Genomic DNA, 20416 nt, shown 5'->3' on the forward strand with positions numbered 1-20416 from the left:
TATTGAAAACCTGTGATTTGAGTTGAATTGGGCAGTCCTTAATCGCAGACAAAGGATATCAAGGATCTGGAAAGATTCTGTATGAAGGAATAGTCTAAGATCCCTCCCAATGTGTTCTCAAATATAATTTATTTTAGAAAAAGGCTCAGTGTCGTTATCCTCGCATGTGGAGTGTGCTGAAGTACAGGGCTGCCAATGTTTTTTAGATTTGTTTGACACATTTTTTAACTAAATATATTAAATGTTTTTGAGCATACAAAATAGCTCATTATTTGTATTTATTTTATAGTGTTTTTTTGCTCATCTTTATCAAGGGTGCCAATAGTTATGGACATGACTGTAGATCGGATCCCATGACATCGAAATGAAAAAGTCCTACAGTATGTTGTGGTACTCAAAGGAGAAAGTAGACAGTACAATAATTTGTTTGGTAACATTCAAGTCAAGTAGTCTAGTCAGAGGAGCTCCTGATGAGAAAGTAGCTCATCTGGGAGTTCATTTCCACTTCTCTCCTTCTACATCCAATTCTACTACTTCCAAAACAACATTGTTTGAATTGGTTCGGGTAGCTACATGAAACCACTACCTTCCACTTCCCCCCACTCCCAACTGTGATAAATTGCCATAGAACTGCTTTGATGTGTGAAGTGAACGTATTTTTTTAACGCTAGATTATGTCACATGTCATTTTTCTCTTTTGCTTTTATAGCTGGAAAGCCTTTCCACTTATCACTGGCCCATTCGTTTGAAAAGGTATGAGTGTTAATGCTCTTTTGAAACCTGCCAAAGGGTCTAGCCCATTAGTTGAACCACCTACTGTTTCTTGGATGTGTTCCACCCAAGAACTGACCAAGCGTAGTTTGCCTTACATCCAGGTTTCATTAAACAAGCAAACGCTGTGTCAATCTGCTTGAGTGCTCCAATTCAGCATTAGGTCAAATGAGTTTCATAATACATGTAACATATTAAATATAAACAATGGATTGATCATTTTTAATAATAAAGTATTGGTTGTTCATTTTGAATTCTACATTATGAAGCAATATTTTGGTTGGTAGAACCCATTCAATATAGCTATGGACACAATTCAGTCAGTTGAGAACTCTAATATTCATAGACAAACTTGCAACACTGGCACTTCAAAAAATACATCTGGAAAGGGAGTATTATATTACATAATACAGGCCTACTTTCTAAAAAATTATTATACTGCACAAATTTGATAGAATTATGTTTAAAATCTGAACTGGGACTGTAGAACTGTACTCAAAGGCCATGTAACTTTTTCTCAACGTCCTTTCATTGTTGGAGAAAAAGGGATTTTTGAGACCCACCTAGTTTGCCTTGCAAACGGATTCAAACCACCAATTCTGGATCCCGTCAGTGGCAGGGGAATATCCTAGCATTAACGGCTAAAATGTCCTCCTCATTTTTCCTTTCTCTGTCATGTGTGGCCAAAATCTTCATGTACCTGGCCATTCCTCATGGCTGTCTCTCTGTCTGCTTGAACAACAAATTTGTGTAGTGACAGCAATTGGCTAGGGATTGAGTTCTATTGCCCAGCTGCAGATACCTGGACAATAACTCAGACAGGAAAATACCAAAATCCCAGACCCAAACATAAAATTGTACTCTCTACAAATGCCATCAAAATGTCATCCCTGCACTAATTCTCCTAAAACTCTGGATTGCAGTCCAGGGATTCCACTCTTCCAACCAGCTCAGGTCAGGACCTTTTAAAGACCTAGGCTACAATGCAGATATTCCAGAAAGCCACGTTTTATTAAACATTTGCATCTATGGTGGATTCACAATTCATACAGTTTAAGTGAATGGTAAGAGGTAGGAAAAACTTCGGCAAGTAATTGAGAGAGATTACATCATTGCAAGCTATAAATCAGAAGTCAGTTCTACACTCATGCCTTCCCGACACTTACTTTTATATCCGTCTCGGGGCCTAGCTTTTTAGCTGAGGTTGTTGCTCTTTAAAGTACAAATACCAGCCCTCCCTCTCTGTGCAAAACAACACATTGTGACAATCGTCATCAAAAGGAGACCAAGGTGCAGCGTGGTAAGCACTCATGTTCAGTATTTATTATAACTCAGAACACTAAATCAACATAATCACCAACGGACCAAGAACATCACGTTCTGCAGGCTTACTGAGCTGTACAAAAACAAGATCCCACACTGAAGGAGGGAAAAAGGGCTCCCTAAGTATGATTCCCAATCAGAGACAACAATAGACAGCTGCCTCTGATTGGAAACCATACTCAGCCAAAACAAAGAAATACAACCCATAGAATGCCCACCCCACACCCTGACCTAACAAAATAGAGAAATAAAACGTCTCTCTCAGGTCAGGGCGTGACACACATTGACTGATTATACTCCAAATGTATTGTTAGTGCCCAATTAATCTCTGCGGGAATGAATTTGAACAGTTTGTGAACTCTGTCTGAAAACTCCCTACCTAAAAGACACACAACTACCAAAAAGGAAACTACTAATACAGTATGCCGCCTTGTGAAGAGAAAGTCACTGGTTCTGTTGGACAGGTACCCCAAACTCATTGCAATATTGCTTCAAATTAAAATGTTTAATTATCTTATCAATAGCATTTACATTACCATAATCATCAGCTATAAGTTTGGGAACGTATCACCAGTACATTTGATCCTGAAAATAACTTTTAAGTTTATATTACAAAAAACCATGACGATAGACTATATAATCTACAGGAAATTGATTCTTCAGGAAATTGTAACACATTTTAAGCAGTCTATAATCCTATGCAATGCATCGGAAGCTCAAACATGCACAGTATACTGTATATTAGATAGTCTATTGATTTGTATCACATCTGTGAAATGAATCAGACAACAATCGCAGGTTAAGAATTTCTACCTACATGCTGTGCACAATTAACGAAGAACGACATTATGGCAAGACATCATGCATTTTGTTTGAAACCCAAATAAGCCTGCCTGTCAAAAAGAATAGAACGGAGCGGAAGAGACTTCTGGTTTCGTTGTTTAGCAATAATAAGTGTATACTTTGGCTTCTCTCTCAATTCACAGTTTCACATGCTATCAGAAACTGTTCCAGAGTTTCAATGTGTGTGCCTCACATGTTGTCTAATACACATACCCTAACAAAACAAAGTACCCTGAAGACAGACACTTAAGGCCTCTTTAGTAAATCAAGACATCGCTAATTAGGCGTTAAGCTCCCAAAGCCTCCGTAGAGCCTCAATATCATTACTGTCATTATCGTTAAACTCACAACATCCACAAAGTCCAATAAATACAGGGGCAGGCAGCACCACTTTTCTGGTTGCAGTAGCTAAGGGAGGCTAAGGATGAGAGACCCAGCACTTTTTTCTTTGTCAGAACTAGTAAAGAACACCATTATAAACCCATTAATTGAATTCGAAATTAGATAGAAGATGGCTCTGGGCCACAATATGCATAAAGGTATTGTTTGTGACTAATTCATATGTTCAGACGATTGGGACAATTTCCCAAAGCAGCAACTGTATATACATTTTCAAGCATTAAACTGATCTTCTACACCTTGATAAGAGGAATCTGTGTTTCTGTTGGGACAAACACCTGCAGTACTGCTGTGGCTCTCTTGGAGCAGGATTAAGGATCCCTGACAAAAACTAATTGAAAGAAAATGTCTCACCTATCTGGGGACTCTGGATCGAAGCATGTCTTCAGGACATCCGTGACCTCAGGATCACAACAGTCTCCATCATCGTAGTCGTAGTGGATGCTGTTGCACTCTGTGTTGCAGACCCCGTCCCTCCTCTTCCAGTTGTAGCAGGGCCCCAGACGCAGACAGTCCCCACCATCGTGGCCCGTCAGTGGGTGGTCACACTCCGCGTCACAGTGCCTGTTACCAATCTTACTGATCCGGCAGTTGCTGAGGATGAAGCGCTGGCGTACAGATGTGTTCTGGACATTATGCGTGCTCAGCTCCAAGCTGATGTTGTAGGACCGGAAGGCTTCGACAAGTGCCTGGTGCTGCATCTGGATCTGGGCCTGAGAGACAGTGGGATGACTTCCGTCGTCGTTACAGATGTTGACAATGCGGTAGCGGATCCTTTTCTCTGTGCGCAGCTGCCAGTGGTTATTGTAGCCGAGGATGATGTCTGTGTTGTCACAGGTTGTTAATCCACAGGGAGGGGGCAGAAAGGGGGACACATGCTCCTGCTCAGGGATAGGGATGATGACTATGGATGGGTGGTAGCCCTCCTTATGAGGACTCCACTGTTGCTCTACCTTGGAGAAGTCCGCCCAGAGAGCGAGGTTTGGTTCCCTCTTATCAATCCGTGAAGGCCCTTTAAGGAGGTCCTCGTGAGTGCGAGGGAGCACCCATAACACAATGCCTCCGATGTACCCTCGGAAGTTGTGCCCAAGGTCTGACTGGTCCCCACCTAAAAGAAGTGTTCGACAGGTCTCCATGAATGGGCTGTAGAGGTTACCAGACTGCAAACTGCTCTCCCCAACCTTGGCACCATCTATGTAGAGTTTCATCTTGTGGCCATTGTAGCTGGCCATCAGGTGAGTCCAGGAGTTAGGGTGGTAGCGCTGATGCCCATAGATAGTCGTAGCTTTGGGAGCTCGGTCTGTACGGAGTGTAAAAAAGAATCTGGCATCTTTTCTTCCACCGGGCTTTACTGTGCGAATACCTATGGACCATCCTTTCTCACTTAAGGAGTGGGAGCAGTTGTCAAAAACTCCTGCACAAAAGGAATACAAATATTATTTTACAAAAAGACAAACATTGAGCATCCTCTTTCAATGTAATTAAAGCCAGACTACCCAGAGAGTTGTGGGGTTGAAGGTATTTCCCTAAACGAAGGCACTGATTCCCAGCTGTTTCTCAGAAAGAGAAAATCACATCTGGCTTCCAGATGTTCTATGCTGGGACAGCTAAAGGTCAGGGAACCCCTTCACCCTCATTCCATACACACTGTACACACAAAAACTCAGAAATGTTTTGGACATTGAAAAAAAATCTGGGAAATTTTAACAAAATATCCCTTAGGAGGATGGGCCAATTTCATGGTTAAAATTTAATTCACTCAAAGTAGTGGTTAGAACACAGCATCTCTGCCAAGTAAAAGTCTTGATACTATAATCTGGCAACAATCGAGGGACGGATTTATAATAGTAGAGAATAAAACGAATCTGTCATGTGCTTATCTGGTAAAATACTATGGTACATTTATATAGAAATGTTTATAGAAAAACAAATGTGATTATAGAAATGTGGAATAAACAAATTGTCAAATAGGGTTCACTAAAGATTTAGGCTAAAGCTTAAAGGTTATAGACCATGATTAATATAAGTGAAATGTGAAGAGGAAAACAAATAGAAAAGAAAAATGAAAAGAGGGTCAACAGAAAGGAGGTGGAAGCATGAGCTCTTCTGAAAAGATGTGTACCTACAGTACTTACAGTGAGGGAAAAAAGTATTTGATCCCCTGCTGATTTTGTATGTTTGCCCACTGACAAAGACATGATCAGTCTATAATTTTAACGGTAGGTTTATTTGAACAGTGAGAGACAGAATAACAAAAGAATCCAGAAAAACGCATGTCAAAAATGTTAGAAATTGATTTGCATTTTAATGAGGGAAATAAGTATTTGACCCCTCTGCAAAACATGACTTAGTACTTGGTGGCAAAACCTTTGTTGGCAATCACAGAGGTCAGACGTTTCTTGTAGTTGGCCACCAGGTTTGCACACATCTCAGGAGGGATTTTGTCCCACTCCTCTTTACAGATCTTCTCCAAGTCATTAAGGTTTCGAGGCTGATGTTTGGCAACTCGAACCTGCAGCTCACTCCACAGATTTACTATGGGATTAAGGTCTGGAGATTTGCTAGGCCACTCCAGGACCATAATGTGCTTATTCTTGAGCCACTCCTTTGTTGCCTTGGCCGTGTGTTTTGGGTCATTGTCATGCTGGAATACCCATCCACGACCCATTTTCAATGCCCTGGCTGAGGGAAGGAGGTTCTCACCCAAGATTGACGGTACATGGCCCCGTCCATCGTCCCTTTGATGCGGTGAAGTTGTCCTGTCCCCTTAGCAGAAAAACACCTCCAAAGCATAATGTTTCCACCTCCATGTTTGACGGTGGCGATGGTGTTCTTGGGGTCATAGGCAGCATTCCTCCTCCTCCAAACACGGCGAGTTGAGTTGATGCCAAAGAGCTCCATTTTGGTCTCATCTGACCACAACACTTTCACCAGTTGTCCTCTGAATCATTCAGATGTTCATTGGCAAACTTCAGACGGGCATGTATATGTGCTTTCTTGAGCAGGGGGTAGTTCTGGGCTGATTCCTCACCGTTCTCATGATCATTGCAACTCCACGAGGTGAGATCTTGCACGGAGCCCCAGGCCGAGGGAGATTGATCGTTCTTTTGTGTTTCTTTGCGAATAACCGCACCAATTCTTGTCACCTTCTCACCAAGCTGCTTGGCGATGGTCTTGTAGCCCATTCCAGCCTTGTGTAGGTCTACAATCTTGTCCCTGACATCCTTGGAGAGCTCTTTGGTCTTGGCCATGGTGGAGAGTTTGGAATCTGATTGATTGATTGCTTCTGTGGACAGGTGTCTTTTATACAGGTAACAAACTGAGATTAGGAGCACTCCCTTTAAGAGTGTGCTCCTAATCTCAGCTCGTTACCTGTATAAAAGACACCTGGGAGCCAGAAATCTTTCTGATTGAGAGGGGGTCAAATACTTATTTCCCTCATTAAAATACAAATCATTTTATGACATTTTTGACATGTGTTTTCTGGATTTTTTTGTTGTTATTCTGTCTCTCACTGTTCAAATAAACCTACCATTAAAATTATAGACTGATCATTTCTTTGTTAGTGAGCAAACGTACAAATCAGCAGGGGATCAAATACATTTTTCCCTCACTGTAGCTATTTACAGCCCGACTAAACACAACTATATTCACACCTGTTGTGGCTAAGTGTGGATATTTTCAGAATTGCAATGGCATAGATGGGTTGGTAAGGGCTGTTCTATTCTTTATGATTCTTAGGCCGGGACTCAATCCGATCGTGCTTTGTTGGCTATGCAACTTTTAAAGGCAATGTTCCCGCATTTGCAGAGACCGCATTCACAGCAAACGCATCATATGCTGCTGGCTCAATTGGAAATTAGCCTTAATTGAGCAATTGATGTCATTGGTCAGGGAATCTACCTACCTGCTTCCTACAGTCCTGATTAAAAGAAAAGGATGAAAACCTGCAGGCATTGTGCCTCTTGTGGACTTGTGGTTGCCTAACCCCCTTCACTAACATGTTAGTTTTACATGTGTAAGGTCCTGGTTCAATCATTGCTCCTGGCTATTTTCTACATCATTCAATAAATGGCATCCCAATTCTGACATCCAACTTCTGTTATTTCAATCAAAATAAAATTGTGATTTCTTTATTGATTCTCTACATTCATTTACAGTGAAATAATGAATTCATATTGCCTATATCATATTTCCTTCAAACCTTAGCCTTATCCTGCTGTTATGCTGCATTCATAACCAAGTGGGACGGTGGTATTAACCACATAAGACTGGGAAAAATCCACTTGAATACCCCTCCAACTCGTCATTTCTAGTGGGAAACCCTGGGAAAACCTGAGCTCCGACTTCTCCCAAATGCATTTTCAGCTGTCAAGTGTAATCAAAAAAACATAATTTATAAAAAGCAATCAATTAATATGGCTTCTGAACAATATAATTGGTTAACAAGCATGATAGCTGTACTTTTAATTTATGGTGGATGCAGCTTGTGGGCCATTAGCACATGAATGCATCCAAATGGTATTTATGACTTCACAACTGGTAATTACCATCTTCTCACTTGGTTATGAATGCAGCATTAGACTAGTGTAGGTATATTGCCTGCAGGATACGAGGAGACTAGGGCTACACTGTCAATAACAATTTGATCTATACAGTGGTGGGAAAAGTACCCAATTGTCATACTTGAGAACAGTGGCGTCTGGTAAGACAAGGGGTGGCGGTCTGTGTATTTTTGTAAACAACAGCTGGTGCACGATATCTAAGGAAGTCTCGAGCTATTGCTCACCTGAGGTAGAGTATCTTGTTATGAGCTGTAGAACACACTACCTACCGAGAGAGTTTTCATCTGTATTCTTTGTAGCTGTTTACATACCACCACAGTCAGAGGCTGGCACTAAGACAGCATTGAATGAGCTGTATTCTGCCATAAGCAAACAAGAAAACGCTCACCCAGAGGCGGCGCTCCTAGTAGCAGGGGACTTTAATGCAGGGAAACTTAAATCCGTTTTAACAAATTTCTATCAGCAGGCTGAATGTGCAACCAGAGGAAAAATAACTCTGGACCACCTATACTCCACAAACAGAGATGCATACAAAGCCCTCCCTCGCCCTCCATTTAGCAAATCTGACCATAATTCTATCCTCCTGATTCCTGCTTACAAACAAAAATTAAAGCAGGAAGCACCAGTGACTAGATCAATAACAAAGTGGTCAGAGGAAGGAGATGCTAAGCACAGACAGGAATATGTTCTGGGATTCCTCCGATGGCATTGAGTAGTACACCACATCAGTCATTGGCTTCATCAATAAGTGCATCGATGACGTCGTCCCCACAGTGACCGTACGTACATACCCCAACCAGAAGCCATGGATTACAGGCAGCATCCACACTGAGCTAAAGGTTAGAGCTGTCACTTTCAAGGAGCGGGAGCTTATAAGAAATCCCGCTATGCCCTCCGACGAACCATAAAATAGGCAAAGCGTCAATACAGGACTAAGAATCGTACTACACCGGCTCTGACGCTTGTCAGATGTGGCAGGGCTTGCAAACGATTATACTACAAAGGGAAGCACAGCCAAGAGCTGCCCAGTGACAAGAGCCTACCAGACGAGCTAAACTTCTTCTATGCTCGCTTCGAGGGAAATAACACTGAATCATGCATGAGAGCACCAGCTGTTCCAGAAGACTGTGTGATAACGCTCTCCGTAGTAAGACCTTTAAACAGGTCAACATTCACAAGGCCCCAGGGCCAGACGGATTACCAGGACGTGTACTGCGAGCATGCGCTGACCAACTGGAAAGTGCCTTCACTGACATCTTCAACCTCTCCCGGTCCGAGTCTGTAATACCAAAATGTTTTAAGCAGACCACCATAGTCCCTGTGCCCAAGAACACTAAGGTAACCTGCCTAAATGACTACAGACCCGTAGCACTCACGTCTGTAGCCATGAAGTGCTTTGAAAGGCTGGTCATGGCTCATATCAACACCATCATCCCAGAAACCCAAGACCCACTCCAATTTGCATACCTCCCCAACAGATCCACAGATGATGCAATCTCTATTGCACTCCACACTGCCCTTTCCCACCTGGACAAAAGGAACACCTATGTGAGAATGCTATTCATTGACTACAGCTCAGCGTTCAACACCATAGTACCCTCAAAGCTCATCAATAAGCTAAGGACCCTGGGACTAAACACCTCCCTCTGCAACTGGATCCTGGACTTCAAAAGTAAAAATACCTAGAAAATGAATCAAGTAAAAGTCACCCATTAAAATACTGCTTGAGTAAAAGTATAAAAGTATTTGGTTTTAAATATACTTAAGTATCAAAAGTAAATGTAATTGTTAAAATATACTTAAGCATCAAAAGTAAAAGTATAAATTATGTTAAATTCCTTTTATTAAGCAAACCAAATGGCATGATTTTCTTGTTGTTTTAATTTATCGCTAGCCAGGGGCACACTCCAGCACTCAGACATAATTTTCAAACTAAGCATTTGTATTAAGTGAGACAACCTGATCAGAGGCACTAGGGATGATCAGGGATGTACTCTTGATAAGTGAATGAATTGGAAATGTAATGAGTACTTTTGGGTATGGAGTAAAAAGTACATTATTTGCTTTAGGAATGTAGTGGAGGAAAAGTTAAAGTTGTCAAAAATATAAATGTTACAGTAAATTACAAATACACAAAAAACGACTTTAGTACTTTAAATCATTTTTACTTAAGTACTATACACCACTGGTATTGAACCTCCACATAACCTTGCACTTCACTTTACTCCTACTGCTTGAAGTTTGTCACTTTTCGTGAACACCAAGACTAAACATCTTTGATTTATCCCACCTACAGTCAGCAGAGGAAATTACAAAACTTCAATGCTTGTCAAAAATACCTAGGAATTAATTTTTCATATAAATCAAATGATTGGGACAACTTTACATTTATTCATTGAAGTTATCGTCACATGTGGCTATGAATCTATTTGCTCGGTAGCCGAGAGCATTGAGAGCATTAAACCTCAAAACAACGTCAAAACAACAAGCCTGCAGGTGGTGGCCATTTGTGTCTGTAACATTCCACACCTTAAGCCATTTGCATCTCATAATGGCTGATTTCCCAATTTCTCTCATTTGCCCAACCATGCCATTTGTGGTCTATATACTGAATTTGATATTTTTAACACTTTTAACACTTAAACAATGATAGGGAGAGAGAGGTTTTGGAATTCCACTCACCTGCTATGATGGCTGGGTTAGTCTGCCCACCCTCTGGGTTGACCCACAGTTCAACACTGAACTTAGCCCGAGGAAGCTCAATGCCAGCTGCTGGATTGACCCTCAGTTGTTCCTTCTGTCCACTAAAGTACAAAGCAGACATCCACTTAGGGGGGACGTCTGGAATCTGGGCACCCCACAACGTGCTGGCGCGGCTAGGTGGTCCCTCCTGCTCCCCAGGGTAGTCCTCAATCTCAGCAGAATAGTCACTGTGCTGCCGAAATGTAGAGAATATCCCGCGGGACTTTAATATGCTCTCAGGGAAAGCTGCCCAACTGTCTTCACCATGTGAGACTGTAAGGGTACGGCGGACCCTTCCAGTCAGAACGCTCTGCTGCTTCTTGAGCAGCAGCTGCTTGTGTGGGCCCTCAGAATGCCCACCATCAACCTCTGGTTTGTCATTGTCACTGCTTGAGTCCACTGTCACATCAGCCCGACTGGGAGGCTTTCTGCGGAAGTTGGGGTGAGGAGAAATGACCATCCCTATAATCTTAACATGTCTCTCCTCCTTGTCTTTGGATATCATTGCCTCTGAGTTTCCCCGACTAACCTTCTTCTCACCTTTGCCCCAATGAGAGGCACTATCCAGTCCCGGGTTAGAATTAGCATCCGAATTGCACCCACCTGAACAGGAGGACTCCTCAAGATGAGTTATATGATAGAGACCACTTTGCCTTGTGGTGTATCTCCTTGGGTGAGCCACTGGAGGGAGATGTGGAACTAATGCTGAGTATGCTGCTTGTCTCGGTTGTCTGGTGGACCTGCACTGTTCACTTGCTAAGTGAGCCAGTTCACTGTCAGCTCTCTGAGCCATTGCGCGTTTGTATCTTTGGATATGATCTGATTGAGCAGAGTTTAGCAGCCATGTGTTGATCATTATGAGGACAACAGCCAGTAGTCTAACAAACAACATTTTGGAGTTTAGATTTGGAATTGTTGTTTTGGAATGTTTTCAGTTCTGGAACCCTGTCTTCTTCGATATAAAGTTGAATACAGCAGCAAGATCAGATGTGATTAAACCCCCTATTCCCCATTACATAAACTAGTGATAAGTGGGTAACTGTCTATTTCTCAACTAATAGTACTATAATAAATCCAAGGATTCAATTTTTTTAACAGGTATCCTATTTTTTGCAAAAGCAATTGCCTATTTTTGTTTGGACTGGTCTATTTAGTGCAATGCAGTCAATGCCAGTTATGCATTCATCAATTTAATTCACATGTGTTTACAAGGCAGGTGTGCCATGCATACTTTCATCAAGATAGCAGTTTTCCTTCCAGACTTCAAAAGTGGCTAAATAGAAGCTTGTCAGTGCACTCAAAGAGAAAACTGTAGCAGTATGTTACATTGACTGAGTGCAAAATCTTCAGGATGTTGCATATGGAGGTTCAATGTATATTTAGTTTATAAAAGCTTCTGGCTATTTCGCCGGTCTAAACAAAACTACAACTTGCCTCTCATCTAGCCTCCACTGCGCGCATCACATCAACTCGCCTTTAAAACCTGCTGCACTGTGAACCTGACACTTTTTTAGGGAAAGTGACGGTCAGAGCAACCTACCATAACACTGCCTGTTTGAATAGGATGAAAGTATTGTCATTAGGTTACTGTATTTTGCAGCATCAATTTTGAATTTGGAATGAAATTGTGAAATATGGTTACTTTCAGTCGATCTGCTTGTCCATAGAATTCAGTTGGAAGACTATTGTCCCTGGTTGGATTTCTCTTTTTATTATTTTAAATATAGGATCATTCATGTGATGCTTTCAATGTTTTCATCCATTCCGCGCAAAAATAAAGGTTAGTTCATGTCTTGCCACCAATCTCCTCCTTGTGCGCTATTTTCGATAGTGTCCGTTGTTGTTAACTTAAAATTCACCCTGTGAGAAGGATGCAGGGGTGACCAAAACAATGAACAAGCTGGCTGAGGTTTTTAAGCCAATATTTCTCATTCAAGGACTATACTATGAAGTCACATAACGTAAAGGTAAGCTTTATCGAAAGATAAACCTTAAATGCAGTCATAGGCTACACAATGGCAGAAATATAAGTAACCTAACCATCAACTATTGTTATTTATTTGCTATTTCCTTTCCCTGCATTTAGTTAAAAAGTAACAGCAAGATATGAGACAAGAAGCAAGTCAATGGGAATCAGACTAAATGCTCTGCTGGTCCTGTTAAAAAATGGTTCATTAAATCACCTTCAAGCGCGCGTAAAGTCCTCTTGTATGCCCTTTTGAAATTGTGGATATATTTTCTGCACTGATGAACCGCCAGTCTCGCTTTCCTCCATAGCCTATTCAGAAGATCAAACCAACGCGCTGAAACGTTTTATCTATTACTTTCAGACTGACATCACTAACCCTGCCCCTACTACACAGATTAGTAAAGAAAGGAAACCTCTCTATCCAGGCAGTCACTCTTCACCGTCGACGTCGAGTTGTGTGCACTGTCCATCCTCAACTGTATTTTTCAGGCACTTTTATGAATAGTCAGTCTAGTGCCCCACCACAGCCACTGAACAGTGATTCTGGCTGAGCCTCACACCATACGAACACCACTCTCTCACACACATCTGTTTGACACATGAAAAATGAGAAACCTATTTATTTAATTAATTGGAATAAAAACGAGCATGCCATATGTGCAGGTTCCTCCGTAGCCTAAATTGTTATGTATGGGTAAAATTTATATGTTAAAAAACTAGGGTGCTCATGCTTGGTATCACTAGTGCTTTATCATTTGATGCACCTGCTAACTGAACTCATCAGTGTTGCGGTCAATTCAGTTCAGTTTCTGAATTGAAATTAATTAATTAATTGAAAATTGCCCATTGTTTCTTATTCTTTTTCAATCCACGTGACCATACCGTGGAGTTAACCAGTATAGAATTTCATCTTGGGGATGTTTGAAAACCTCTTGCTACATCAGTAACCTGAGCTTTTAATAGCATTAAGACATAAAATAAAAATAAAAAAAATTATATTAATTTGTCAAATCAACTCTAATTGCAGTGCAAAATACCTATTGCATTTAGTTATAACTTGCATGATGAAAAACATATCCATCATTTAAACTAAATTATCTTCTCACCACAGTAAAACTTTAAGATGGGCTATAACATTTATGAGAAACATATGCATCATCCTATGTGGGAGCCTCTGAAGTAAACTGTGCTGATGACTTTGCCTTTGGACAAAAATATTATTAGAATATGATAGGATGTTCAACTACAAAAACAGACTGGTAAATCTTATTAAATCTGTCCCAAATATACATTGTATATTGGCCCCTTAACTTTTTTCCTTCATTTTTGTTTACTGCCATTGTGTGTGGTTGAATTTGTGGGTGCTCTCTTCTCATCCACTTTACTACCAATCTTAAAGGAATGACACCACAGGACTGCTATAGGAAGTCCCTGAACCATCTCGCCATGCCTCTTCTAATCGTGGCCTGATCACAATTATCTACCCCACCTCTAACACCAATATCACGTGAGGGTGCATCTTTAGATTTGAACCAGCTCCCTTTGTTACAGTGAGCTAAACACTAGTATGACAAAATGACACAAAGTCTATTGGCCAAATACTATTTAGCATTTCCATTTTTCAATTCATTTTTTTTTTTATTACTGTACAGGTGTTCCTGTCTCACAGAGCTCACAGTAATATAATTTGGACCGTATCACTCATGTTACTAACTTACGAGACATCATACCTCTTTTTTGATCAAATGTAGAATTGCAGATTTTATATATGTCTAAATTCACCCATTTTCTCACCCCCACTATTTTTGTCAGGCTCAATTTGCAAACAGCCCAGCTTGAAGCAACTGGCAGTTTGTGCAGGGGCCCCTTAATGGGTAAAAAGGTTCCTAACAGTGGGAGGCAAGAATTCCGCAACCAGCCTGAGGATCTGCCTGCAAAACATTGTGCTTTTTTATCGAAGTGCTTTGAGATCTTGCTGCAACTGTCTAAAAAAAGTGAATGGCTGCTCCTGGGCCTCACCCCCCACTGCAAAGGACCTCTAGGAGATTATCCTTCATTTGAGCCTGCCCAACCCCAACCCCTATACCACAATCTGAGTGACCAGAAACAGAATGGGGAAAATCCAACCTGATGTGCCGGACAAATGGAGAAAGGGAGGGGGAAAAAACACACTTGGTAGAAAATGTAAGAGGGGGCCCACAATTGTTTGAAGGCAAATGTAACTTAATAGGTAATTTACTTAGTCAAATTATAATGTTGTTTTGCAAACTGTATAACACAGTAAAACAAATTACAAAAAAACCATTCAAATCAACAGTATAGGGAAAGAAATGTATAGCAGGTATAGGCTACTTTTTGTTGTGTGAGTAGTGAATCCATTCTGTCTGTATGTTGTAATTGAAAATTGTCTACTTAAAGAGAGTTGTACTGTCTCAGTTGTGTTTCACATGTGAATTATGGAAGAAAGAAGGACACAATATTCATAAATCTGTTCCACAAGTGAAAACATTGAGGAAATGATTTTCTGTGAATGCTGTGCAGACCTACATGCACACCTCATTTTCCACTTTGACTGAAGTAAGGTAGATATGAAAAAAACAGGTAATCCAATGTATATTTATGTGTAAGAAAATATATGAATACATAAATAGATTTTATAAAGCTTGACTAGACAGCCTGGTTTGCTTGCCACTTGAATGAGCCTTGGTGAGGAGTGTGGCAGAGGTGATCATGCCCTCTGCTGTGTGCTGTCAGAACTTCATGAGGCAGGTATGGTCACCATTACCAACACCACAACTTGCCCAGGTTACTTTCATACCAAAAACATATCTGTCAATATCTATCCTTTGCAGATTTTTATAGCCTGAATTTTGGGGGAAATGTTATTATATACATACAGTACCAGTGAAAAGTTTGGACACACTTACTCATTCAAGGGGTTGTCGCTATTTTTTACTATTTTCTACATTGTAGAATAATAGTGTAGACATCAAAACTATGAAATAACACGTGGATTCATGTAGTGTTAAACACATCAAAATAGATTTTAGATTCTTCAAAGTAGCCACCCTTTGCCTTGATGACAGCTTTGCACACTCTTGGAATTCTCTCAACCAGCTTCACCTGGAATGCTTTTCCAACAGTCTTGAAGGAGTTCCCATATATGCTGAGCACTTGTTGGCTGCTTTTCCTTCACTCTGCGGTCCGACTCATCCAAAACAATCTCAATTTGGTTGATGTCGGTTGGTTGTGGAGGCCAGGTAATCTGATGCAGCACTCCATCACTCAACTTCTTGTTCAAATTGCCCTTACACTGCCTGGAGGTGTGTTGGGTCATTGTCCTGTTGAAAAACAAATGATAGTCCCACTAAGCGCAAACCAGATGGGATGGTATATCGCTGCAGAATGCTGTGGTAGCCATGCTGGTTAAGTGTGCCTTGAATTCTAAATAAATCACTGACATTGTCACCAGCAAAGCACCCCCACACCATCACACCTCCTCCTCCATGCATCACGGTGGGAACCACAGATGCAAATTTCATCCTTTCATCAACTCTGTGTCTCACAAAGATATGGCGGTTGGAACCAAAAATCTCAAATTTGGACTCATCAGACCAAAGGACAGATTTCCACCGGTCTAAGTCCATTGCTCGTATTTCTTGGCCCAAGCAAGTCTCTTCTTATATTTGGTGTCCTTTAGTAGTGGTTTCTTTGCAGTAATTCGACCATAAAGGCCTGATTCACGCAGTCTCTTCTGAAAAGTTGATGTTGAGATGTGTCTGTTTCTTGAACTCTGTGAAGCATTTATTTGGGCTGCAATCTGAGGTGCAGTTAACTCTAATGAACTTAGCAGAGGTAACTCTCGGTCTTCCTCTCGGTCTTCCTTTCCTGTGGCGGTCCTCATAAGAGCCAGTTTGATCATAGCGCTTGATGGTTTTTGTGACTGCATTTGAAGAAACGTTTAAAGTTCTTGAAATGTTCCGGATTAACTGACCTTCATGTCTTAAAGTAATGATGGACTGTCATTTTTCTTTGCTTATTTGAGCTGTTCTTGCCATAATGTAGACTTGATGTTTTACCAAATAGGGCTATATTCTGTATATCACCCCTACCTGATTGTATACCACACAACTGATTGGCTCAAACGCATTAAGAAGGAAAGAAATTCCACAAATTAACTTTTAACAAGGCACACCTGTTAATTGAAATGCATTCCAGGTGAGTACCTCATGAATCTGGTTGAGAGAATGCCAAGAGTGCGCAAAGCTGTCCATCAAGGCAAAGGATCGCTACGTTGAAGAATCTAAAATCTAAAATATATTTAGATTTGTTTAACAATTTTTTGGTGTTATTTCATAGTTTTGATGTCTTCACTATTATTCTACAATGTAGAAAATAGACAAAATAAAGAAAAACCCTCGAATTAGTAGATGTGTCCAAACTGTTGACTGGTACTGTATATAAAACAATCAGAAGTCAAACTACTCTACAAAACACAACAAAACCTGATATAAATTATTTTCTACGTTTTGTTGCATCTACAATTGTATTGGTGTGGGTGCGTTCATTCAGTATAAGCATAGGACTTAGTTACGACTCCGGTGCAGTAGGGGGGAGTAATTCATTTTTGCTAGTAATTTCGTTTGGGTAAACGAGGATAGATTCGAGAGATTAGTTTCTAATTCCCTAAACGTAGACAGACTTTGCGCTGGAGATTTTATCATTCTTGCAACTTTGTTATGATCGACTTGTTGACAAAAGCCTACAATTTCACCTAAAGAAGCAATCTAGCTAAAAGCAAGCTTGTATGTATTCGTACATTGTTGTTTTATCTTAGCTAGCGCATTGCCATTAGCTGGTAAGCTAACATTAGCTAGCCAATAGCTCAGCCCGGATGCGGTGAACTACAACAAGCTTTGGCCTTGAAAGAGTTGAGCATCGGGCTTGAATTATGTCAAGCAACCGTCAACAGCAAACTGGCGGTGGAGCAGGTCCTGGGCCTGGAAGTAGCAGCAGTACCGGTGGTACAACCAATGCTAACGGTGCTACCAGCGTAACGTTAGGCGGCAATGATAGTGCGAATGTGAACAATTCTCCAAATGTTGTGCCCTCGCGGACTCTGGCAGCAGCTGGCGAGGGGTTGCTTGTACCTGGAGTGGCTGTACAGTCTCCAAGAAGCTTAGCCCCACTAAGCAGATCCAGTTCATCCTCCTCTGGCACCAGCAGAAAACGTCCTCTCCACCAAGCACCTCTCTACAATGGTCTCTTGAATTCCTACGAAGATAAAAGCAACGATTTTGTGTGGTGAGTTTTCGTGCAAAATGCTAACTTAGCTTGCTAGCTACTTGGCTAACTACCGTAACTAGCTTGGTGACTAGGTGTTAGTTACATATGTAGGTATAGCTAGATAGTTCAACTTGAGTGTTTTCTTGTTTACAATGTCCATTTGGCAGTTGGTTAGCTAGAGTTACGTAACGCTGTCGTTTAACCAGACTCACTGATGCTTCCATATCTGAACACTGTCAAAGTAAGGTTAATGTTGTTGCATTACATTTTCTTTTCAGCCCGATCTGTTTTGAAATGATTGAGGAGGCACATATGACAAAATGTGGACACAGTTTCTGGTAAGCAAACATGATTGCATTGGCTAGGCTATAGTAACGTTATTTCCATCTTATTCCTATAGCACCGTTCCATATTAACTACCGCTAATTCCGTTTGTATCGTCCACCAATGCCCCATTCATTTTTTCCTATGCTGGTTTTCTTGAACTAACATACCCCATTATATTTCTGGGTTCAGCTACAAGTGCATTCGGCAGAGTTTGGAGGACAGCAATAGGTGCCCAAAATGTAACTACGTCATTGACAACGTGGATCAGCTCTATCCAAACTTTCTTGGTAAGTTTGTCTCTTAAACAATTTCTTAGATAAGTAATGCACCCATCTACCTATCTATGGTGTAGCTACAGTTGAAGTCGGAAGTTTACATACACTTAGGTTGGAGTCATTAAAACTCGTTTTTCAACCACTCCACTAATTTCTTTTTAACAAACTATAGTTTTGGCAAGTCGTGACACAAGTCATTTTTCCAACAATTGTTTACTTACACATTATTTCACTTATAATTCACTGTATCACAAGTCCAGTTGGTCAGAAGTTTACATACACTACGTTGTCTGTGCCTTTAAACAGCTTTGAAAATTCCAGAAAATGATGTCATGGCTTTAGAAGCTTCTGATAGGCTAATTGACATCATTTGAGTCAATTGGAGGTGTACCTGTGTATGTATTTCAAGGCCTACCTTCAAACTCAGTGCCTCTTTGCTTGACATCATGGGAAAATCAAAAGAAATCAACCAAGACCTCAGAAAAGAAATTGTAGACCTCCACAAGTCTGGTTCATCCTTGGGAGCAATTTCCAAATGCCTGAAGGTACCATGTTCATCTGTACAAACAATAGTACGCAAGTTTGAACACCATAGGACCACGCAGCCGTCATAACGCTCAGGAAGGAGACACATTCTGTCTCCTAGAGATGAACATACTTTGGTGCAAAAAGTGCGAATCAATCCCAGAACAACAGCAAAGGACCTTGTGAAAATGCTGGAGGAAACTGGTACAAAAGTATCTATATCCACAGTAAAACGAGTCCTATATTGACATAACCTGAAAGGCCACTCAGCAAGGAAGAAGCCACTGCTCCAAAACCGCCATAAAAAGCCAGACTACGGTTTGAAACTACACATGGGGACAAAGATCGTACATTTTGGAGAAATGTCCTCTGGTCTGATGAAACAAAAATATAACTGTTTGGCCATAATGACCATTGTTATGTTTGGAGGAAAAAGGGGGATGCTTGCAAGTCGAAGATCACCATCCCAACCGTGAAGCCCGGGGGTGGCAGCATCATGTCGTGGGGGTGCTTTGCTGCAGGAGAGACTGGTGCACTTCACAAAATAGATGGCATCATGAGGCAGGAAAATTATGTGGATATATTGAAGCAACATCTCAAGACATCAGTCAGGAAGTTAAAGCTTGGTCGCAAATGGGTCTTCCAAATGGACAATGACCCCAAGCATACTTCCAAAGTTGTGGCAAAATGGCTTAAGGACAACAAAGTAAAAGTATTGGAGTGGCCATCACAAAGCCCAGACCTCAATCCTATAGAAGATTTGTGGGCAGAACTGAAAAAGCGTGTGCGAGCAAAGAGGCCTACAAACCTGACTCCGTTACACCAGCTCTGTCAGGAGGAATGGGCCAAAATTCACCCAACTTATTGTGGGAAGCTTGTGGAAGGCTACCCAAGTTAAACAATTTAAAGGCAATGCTACCAAATACTAATTGAGTGTATGTAAACTTCGGAGCCACTGGGAATGTAATGAAAAAAATAAAAGCTGAAATAAATCATTCTCTCTACTGTTATTCTGACATTTCACATTCTTAAAATAAAGTGGTGATACTAACTGATCTAAGACAGGGAATTTTTATTAGGATTAAATGTCAGGAATTGTGAAACTGAGTTTAAATGTATTTGGTTAAGGTTTATGTAAACTTCCGACTTCAACTGTAGCTTCTCTACAGCCTTGTCACAGGTTTTGTCCCAAATGGCAAACAGTTCCCTATTTAGTGCAGTACTTTTGTATGGGCCCTGGTAAAAATTAAGTTTTGTTCCTTTCTAATACATCACTCCTCAATATTAATACTAACTCTTATTTTGATTTGATACAGTGAATGAACTTATTCTCAAACAAAAACAGAGATCCGATGAAAAACGGCTGAAGATGGACCATCCGGTAAGTGCTT

The 20416-nt window shown here is 40.9% G+C and overlaps 2 protein-coding genes across 4 annotated transcripts in view; one reads left to right on the forward strand and one right to left on the reverse strand.

The window, feature by feature from the left end:
* The window catches only part of LOC106569072 (pappalysin-2), a 70579-nt gene extending 57424 nt beyond the window's left edge, over window positions 1-13155 (reverse strand). Inside the window, exons 1-2 of the mRNA XM_014140037.3 lie at window positions 10584-13155; window positions 3691-4750 (exon numbers count right to left, since the gene is read on the reverse strand). Of these exons, the coding sequence (XP_013995512.3) occupies window positions 3691-4750; window positions 10584-11535 (2012 nt within the window). The 5' untranslated portion in view covers window positions 11536-13155. The remainder of the gene's footprint in view (window positions 1-3690; window positions 4751-10583) is intronic.
* Window positions 13156-17258: 4103 nt separating this feature from the next.
* LOC106569074 (E3 ubiquitin-protein ligase COP1) overlaps window positions 17259-20416 on the forward strand; it is a 39947-nt gene continuing 36789 nt past the window's right edge. For all 3 annotated transcript variants that reach the window (XM_014140041.3, XM_014140042.3, XM_014140043.3), the window contains exons 1-4: window positions 17259-17916; window positions 18177-18236; window positions 18415-18512; window positions 20342-20406. In XM_014140041.3, coding sequence (XP_013995516.1) covers window positions 17564-17916; window positions 18177-18236; window positions 18415-18512; window positions 20342-20406 — 576 coding nt within the window. In that variant the 5' untranslated portion in view covers window positions 17259-17563. The remainder of the gene's footprint in view (window positions 17917-18176; window positions 18237-18414; window positions 18513-20341; window positions 20407-20416) is intronic.

This window comes from Salmo salar, chromosome 14 (genome assembly GCF_965601325.2).
Source record: "Salmo salar chromosome 14, fSalSal1, whole genome shotgun sequence".
Classification (NCBI taxonomy): Eukaryota; Metazoa; Chordata; class Actinopteri; order Salmoniformes; family Salmonidae; genus Salmo; species Salmo salar.